General features: G+C 49.7%; 1 protein-coding gene across 4 annotated transcripts in view; it reads left to right on the top strand.

Annotated features, from left to right (window-relative positions):
- Positions 1 to 4,001: 4,001 nt before the first annotated feature.
- LOC123053040 (phototropin-2) overlaps positions 4,002 to 6,877 on the top strand; it is a 19,754-nt gene continuing 16,878 nt past the window's right edge. The window contains exons 1-8 of one of the 4 annotated variants that reach the window (XM_044476416.1): positions 4,052 to 4,307; positions 4,453 to 4,506; positions 4,817 to 5,343; positions 5,423 to 5,605; positions 5,696 to 5,787; positions 5,887 to 6,136; positions 6,221 to 6,431; positions 6,502 to 6,572. In XM_044476416.1, coding sequence (XP_044332351.1) covers positions 4,904 to 5,343; positions 5,423 to 5,605; positions 5,696 to 5,787; positions 5,887 to 6,136; positions 6,221 to 6,431; positions 6,502 to 6,572 — 1,247 coding nt within the window. In that variant the 5' untranslated portion in view covers positions 4,052 to 4,307; positions 4,453 to 4,506; positions 4,817 to 4,903. Of the gene's footprint in view, positions 4,308 to 4,452; positions 4,507 to 4,535; positions 4,720 to 4,816; positions 5,344 to 5,422; positions 5,606 to 5,695; positions 5,788 to 5,886; positions 6,137 to 6,220; positions 6,432 to 6,501; positions 6,573 to 6,877 lie in introns of those variants that run through there. The other 3 variants (XM_044476415.1, XM_044476418.1, XM_044476417.1) reach the window with 3 other exon arrangements.

Genomic DNA, 6,877 nt, shown 5'->3' with positions numbered 1-6,877 from the left:
TCCTCGAGAATGCTTTGCTTTATATAAGAGAACTTTCCGGCTTGTCCTTTGCTATAAAAAGGATTGGGCCACCTTGTTGCATCTTTGTTACTATTGCTACTTGTTACGAATTACCTTGCTACAAAACTATCTGTTACTGGTACTTTCAGTACTTGTAGAGAATACCTTGCTGAAAACCACTTATCATTTCCTTCTGCTACTCATTGGGTTCGACACTCTTACTTATTGAAAGGACTACGATTGATCCCCTATACTTGTGGGTCATCACCACCATGACTTATCCCTTCACTGGTTCGATGTCGGCTTGTGACTTGACTCTTTCTTTTGTGTCTTCCATTTACATGTTTGGGTAGTTGTACTAGTTCTCGGGGATATGGATGAACTTTATATATTTTCCTGATGCGATCAATTATCTTCTTGTTCAATGCCCGAGTTATAGCCGTCACGAATGCTGAGAGGAGAGCTCGCTCGCATTATCGTCGTGATTGGCCGTGAAGCATATTACTATCGTTGTAGGGATTAAGATGTCGACGTAATTAGAGGTGACAGTAAAAGCCTCAATTCCACGCCTTTGCAATTGTAGGGGAGTAATAGGGAAACCCACATCCGGCTACGTCCGGGAAACACTTAATTAACCATATGTGATAACCAGTATAGAAAAATTGCGGTTGATGGCGTATGTGATATGAAGTCTACCTAGAGTAGAACATGTTCTGTACCGGAAACCGCCCGCTTATGCACAATGAAGAGTGGATTGGAGTTAAGTTCATATTAGTAGTGATGATCTCAGAACCCTCAATAACGCTTTACGACTCAAGCACCGTCTCGACTAACTTAGTGTATTTTATTTCCTATTTTACCTTGTCATCTGTAGTTTAGTAAACCCCCTTTTATTTCGTTTCCCTGGTAACTTATAGCGTAGACTGTTTCCAAACTCTGATTTGGGTGTGTACGAAACTGTGTAAGTGACAACGTAGTTGCGGGATTTGTGGTGCCTTCCTATTCACTACATGTGGGATCGACAAACCTTGCTTACCGCAAAATTGCTACAAATATATTGAATCTGTTGTGAAGACTTTCCCCTCTCTACGATCTCTGACTGTGTTGTGAAGACTATTACAGTGGTCCTTTTTATTTCGCTGCATGTGACATGTCTTAGTTTTTCTTCACTATTGTTACAATGTGTGTAGTTTGCTCTCTGTTAGACTGTGCTTAGCTAGAATGTCTTCACTACTGATCCTCTGTTTATCCTCTCCGATTTTCTTCTGATAGTTTAGTTGACTAGAAGTTTTAAATCTTCCATTCACCCACCTCTAGTCGATATTTGCTCTTACACAAGGTCAATGTCTTGGCCTCCTTAATCGAGGTGATGATGTGGTGGTGCCCTTCTACCAATTCCCTCTATGGATCCTTCTGGAGGTGAGTTTTTCTACTTCTGGTTCATGGTTTTGGCTCGGGATGGGAATGGACTGACCCGAACCTAGCCAATTCGAGAGGCCATGGGTCATCCCATATAAAGAATAGTCAGTGGCCTCATAGGTCCGATGGGTATTTTAGGTAGACCCAAATTCTTGTTTTACATTGCCTTGTGGACAAACAAGATGTGTAAATTAGGCACGGTTTAATTCACTCCGACTAGTGTAAGAATTAAGATTTTTGTAAACACAAAGAATTAAGATTTATAATACATGGTTAATAAAAAAAATCATGCCATCTATTTGTGATTTTGTACGTGCACATCTTACCGAAACATATCAAGACAATTTTGTTATTCATATACGCGAGCATTCATATGACAGTCTGTGTAGCAAAATTGGGTCCTACAACAACACCGGCGCGGCGGAGATTTGCAACTGCCGTGAGTCATAAGACTATAGGGTGGGCTGACCCGGCTGAACCTAGCGGGTCACCCGGTGCCGGTTCTGTTGCCCCAAATCTTGTTTGACACCAACCCACATGACCCATTGCCCTCGAGTTTTTGAGTCAGATCAGCAACCCGGCGGGCCGACTCAGCTCATTCCCATCATGAGTTTTGGCCTCTTTGTTCCTTCTTTGCGACAACCGATCACACGAGTGCAAAACAGTTGACCAGATGGTAGCGGCGCCGTATGGTACAAGCATCACTACTAGTGGGGGATGATCATACCACACGCCGTCTTCTTATCTGGAAGTTCCTACACAACTACAGTAGTTTTCTTCCCACATGATCTTCTCTTCATGGTAGATAGTATGATGTTAATTAGCATGATTTTCACCCAGAAAGTATTCAATGCTCAAAATCTCCTACTCCTTTAAAAACCTGGCATGTGCCAACACCTATTTTTTTTTAAGTTCTTATGAGTATCATGAAAAATAATGGAAATTCAATTTGGCTCTAGGGAGCACATGCTCCCAGGCCCAAAAATAAATTTTGAATGTCAAAAGAATCAACATAATTTTTTTATGTGATCTTAGTCACATACAAATGCTACCTGCAAATTTTGAGGCAAAAAGGTTAAGCATTTTTGGCCTGTGCAAAAAACAAAAAAACAAATTGAAGACCAAATGTCACCCAATTTTTTTTTCACTGACGAAACACTACCGTTCCGTTTCACATGAAATTTGTCAAGCATGCTTGCGACACTAACACGAACATCTAAAAAAACTAATTTTTTTTGAATTTACTGTTCATCCATAGTATATGCTCCTGGAGCCGGCAAATTTGACAAATTTGACCTATAGACGAAATCAAATCACAGAATGAACTGTCTGTGAAACTATTTCACGCGGCTGACCTGTGGCGCCTAGCTCTCAGGCGCTCTGCACTAATGCAACGCCTGTGAGCTAGGCGCTGCACTAGTGCAACGCCTAGGAGCTAGGCGCTGCAATTCATCCATAGTATATGCTCCTGGAGCCGGCAAATTTGACAAATTTGACCTATAGACGAAATCAAATCACAGAATGAACTGTCTGTGAAACTATTTCACGCGGCTGACCTGTGGCGCCTAGCTCTCAGGCGCTCTGCACTAATGCAACGCCTGTGAGCTAGGCGCTGCACTAGTGCAACGCCTAGGAGCTAGGCGCTGCACTAGTGCAACGCCTAGGAGCTAGGCGCTGCACACTGATTTAGTAATTTTCTGATCACACGTGTGCGACGCTGGCCGTGTAGCGCCTATCTGTGAGGCGTTGCACAGTGTAGTGTGGCGCCTTCGTGTCGGGCGTCACACAAAAATGTCAGCCGCGTGAAATAGTTTTACGGATAGTTTGTTCTGTGATTTGATTTCGTCTATAGGTCAAATTTGTCAACTTTGCCCCGGAGCCACCCGTCCTGATAAATAAAGGGTACAAAGTGATTCAAGAATTCTGAAATTCCTACTACTACTACTACGAGATAAGGCGGCATTTAGTAGTTCTCGGACAGTACTAGAGGTGATAATCGGCAAAAGATCTGCAAGTGTTAGAAGATAGCTATCTCATTCAGTTTTCTTTTTCATAGAACAGTGCACCCGTTTTGTCTCTCGTCTCCTAATCACGCTGAGCGGACGGTCCACAAGAGAAGCTTAGTGGATGTCGTCCCCCAGCACAACCCAATCATCTGCAATCATCATAGTTTTGTAACGCGGGAAAATTTCCCCCATCCATACACAAAACTGTACTCTTTCTTCTTAAATCTCTATCTCTACCGCTAAAAATGAAGATCTCGAAGGCACACGCAATTTTGTAACGCGTGTCGTCCCATCGTATTTGTACCCGATTGTTCCTAGCTATCCACAGCAGCCGGCCACACTGGTCTCGCCCGTCGCCGTCCCACACTCGCTCGTCCGCCCGGGAACAACCTCGCGACAGCGAAGCTCAGGCGGACCTCCCCGGCAGCCCGTCATCCACTGGATCCCCTCGCGCGCTCCCGTGGCCGCACACCCGCCCCGAAAAATCTCCCCGTCGCCGTCGCCGTCGCCGTCAGCACCACCCCCACCCCTGGGCAAAACGCGTCCGCACGATGCCTCGCTCGCTCGCTCGCTGGCGACGACGCCTCCCCGTGTCGCACCGGCCGGGGTCCGTACGTGCCTCCATCGCTGGCCACAAAACGGGGGCGCCAGGGCGAGGCGACATCCGTGAGTCGACCACGGGTAGGATTGCATTATCCTCTCCCTTGCGCCACGCCCGCCATTCTTTTCCGCTGCCGCTCTGCTTTCCACTTCCAGGCGCAGCAGCAGCACCTGATACCTGATTCCGCACGCGCACGGGCTAGATAGGTCCTCGTCTGTATAGCTACATCCATCCATCTGCTCTGCTCTGCCATTGGGAGGCGCCGCACCTGACACCTCAAGGTTGGTTGATCCTCCTCTGCCTTTTGCTCTTTCTGGTTGGGCCGTGCACTTGTGTCCTTTGATGCTTGGTCCGTCGTCCTGCTGCTTACCTTTTATGTTCTTGCCGTCTCTGTACACCGGTATTCCGTGCTGGAGCTGGACGTAGCCAAGCTACCAACGCTATTTCGTTGGTCTGCTTTGGATAATGGAACAGTGAGGGGTAGGTTCCACTCTACTGTACTATATCTATCAGGTTCCGTATGTACCCTACTTCAGAAGTAGTTCTTGGCTTATCTCCACTCACGAGTCGGTTGTGTTTTTCTTTAAAATATTCGTATCCAACTCCCCTGTTCGATTTGTTTGGAGCCCTTGATTGGTCACTATACTACAGTAGAAAGTGGTTGCTCAATTTTTCACCTGTTGCACCTCAAATGTGTGTGTTCTCCCCAGACACGGTTTGCTGAATTTTACGACAAGATCATAACAACACTGCATGCGAGATACCTGAATTTTGCGTTTCTTCTTTCCAGTGCAGAAATTCAGCAGATGGTTGGTCGACCATAGTTGCACCGCTGATCAAATCAGTCTCGTCAGCGGCGTAGCACGTGACGTGATCCATGGCGGGCGCAGGCAGCTCCAAAGATGTAGCCGACTCAGTGGAGAAGTGGATGGCGTTCCCGTCCGGGTCCGGGTCCGGCGAGGAGAGCAGCTTCACCCTCCCGACGCCGCCGTCACTGTCCAGCGGGAAGGAGATCGTCGAGGAGCCGGGCGGTTCAGGCAGCGGCAGCAAGCAGCAGGGGTGGTGGCCCAAGCCGGAGCAGCGGCGCCGCAGCAGCAGCGGCGCCGGCATGGGCAGCGCCAAGCCGTCCATGGAGGGGCGCGGGTCGTCCGACGCGCTGCCGCGGGTGTCGCAGGAGCTCAAGGACGCGCTGTCCAACCTGCAGCAGACGTTCGTCGTCTCCGACGCCACCCGCCCCGACATCCCCATCATCTACGCCAGCGCCGGCTTCTACACCATGACCGGGTACTCCGCCAAGGAGATCATAGGACGCAACTGGTACGTGGGCCATCATCGCCGGTTTCTTGGTCGACCGATCAGTGCGATGAGGCATGTCTGAGCTCTGCTTTTTGTGCAGCCGGTTTCTTCAGGGCCCGGAGACGGACCAGAACGAGGTGTCCAAGATCAGGGACGCCGTGAAGGCCGGCAAGAGCTTCTGCGGCCGGCTGCTCAACTACCGCAAGGACGGCACGCCGTTCTGGAATCTCCTCACCGTCACCCCCATCCGCGACGACAACGGCAAGGTCATCAAGTTCATCGGGTACGCGCTCACCTTACTTCTCCAATGCACATGACATGAAGACATGTTCTTGCTCGAGCTGCGCTCTTATTTTTGATGGTGGACGCGCAGGATGCAGGTGGAGGTGAGCAAGTACACGGAAGGGCTGAGCGACAAGCGCATGCGGCCGAACGAGATGCCGGTGTCGCTCATCCGCTACGACGGTGAGCCACGCGCAACAACTCTGCCTTGGCCGTCGTCTGGTCACTCTCGACTCGATCGGCGCTGAAACTGACAATTCTCTGCACTCCGTGGGAACGCAGACCGGCAGAAGGAGAAGGCCATGTCGTCGATGACGGAGGTCGTGCAGACAGTGAAGCACCGGCGCGCGGACTCGCCGGAGCGGGAGCCGCCCAAGGCCAGCGACGCGGACAAGATCAGCTCGCCGCTCGTGGCTCCTGCCACCCCGTCCGGCGGCGGCTACAAGTCGCCCTACTGGGACCTGAAGAAGGAGGAGTCGCGGATGAGCAAGATGATGAGCGGGCGCAAGTCCGGCCGCTCCTCCCTCATGGGGTCGGTCACTTGATCGCTGCACAGTTACTGTACATCGAATGAATTTGAAGCTCGTCCTCACAATTGCAGAGGCTGTATGTGCAGGTTCAAGGTGGGGAAGAGGAGCTCCGTGGGGAGCAGGGAGCCGGCGGTGGTGGAGGCGCCGGAGTTGAAGATGACGGTGGAGCGCACCAACAGCTGGGAGCGCGCGGAGAGGGAGAAGGACATCAGGCAGGGGCTGGACCTCGCCACCACGCTCGAGCGTATCGAGAAGAACTTTGTCATCACGGACCCCAGGCTCCCAGACAACCCAATTGTATGTAGCCGTAGCTGAAATCAGTTTACGTGTGCATGCAGTACTGATGGAATTGTCTCTTTTTGGGCAGATTTTCGCGTCTGATAGCTTCCTGGAGCTGACGGAGTACACGCGCGAAGAGATCCTGGGGCGGAACTGCAGGTGAGAAAAACAAAACTAGAAATCCTGAAATACTTTCGTTTTGTGAATAAGCCTCGCCTTCTCAACTCACTAGATCATGAGTAGAAGTAACCAAACATATTGGTGCAATGGTGGTTTCCTAGTCAAAAAGCAAAGAAAAAATGCATGCTTGAACAGATTTAAAACCTCGGATAATTCATTCGGCGCCCCGGCTCATCTAAACCAGGTGAATAATCATACACATACATATCTCTTAAAGCTCACACTCAACAGATAAAGTGACCTAAACTGACACATCCAGAAATTCCTCTCCCTTCCCATACCCC

This window comes from Triticum aestivum, chromosome 2D (genome assembly GCF_018294505.1).
Source record: "Triticum aestivum cultivar Chinese Spring chromosome 2D, IWGSC CS RefSeq v2.1, whole genome shotgun sequence".
Lineage (NCBI taxonomy): Eukaryota > Viridiplantae > Streptophyta > Magnoliopsida > Poales > Poaceae > Triticum > Triticum aestivum.
The sequence above is the reverse complement of the archived record's forward strand: the minus strand, read 5'-3'. Positions and strand labels throughout refer to the sequence as shown.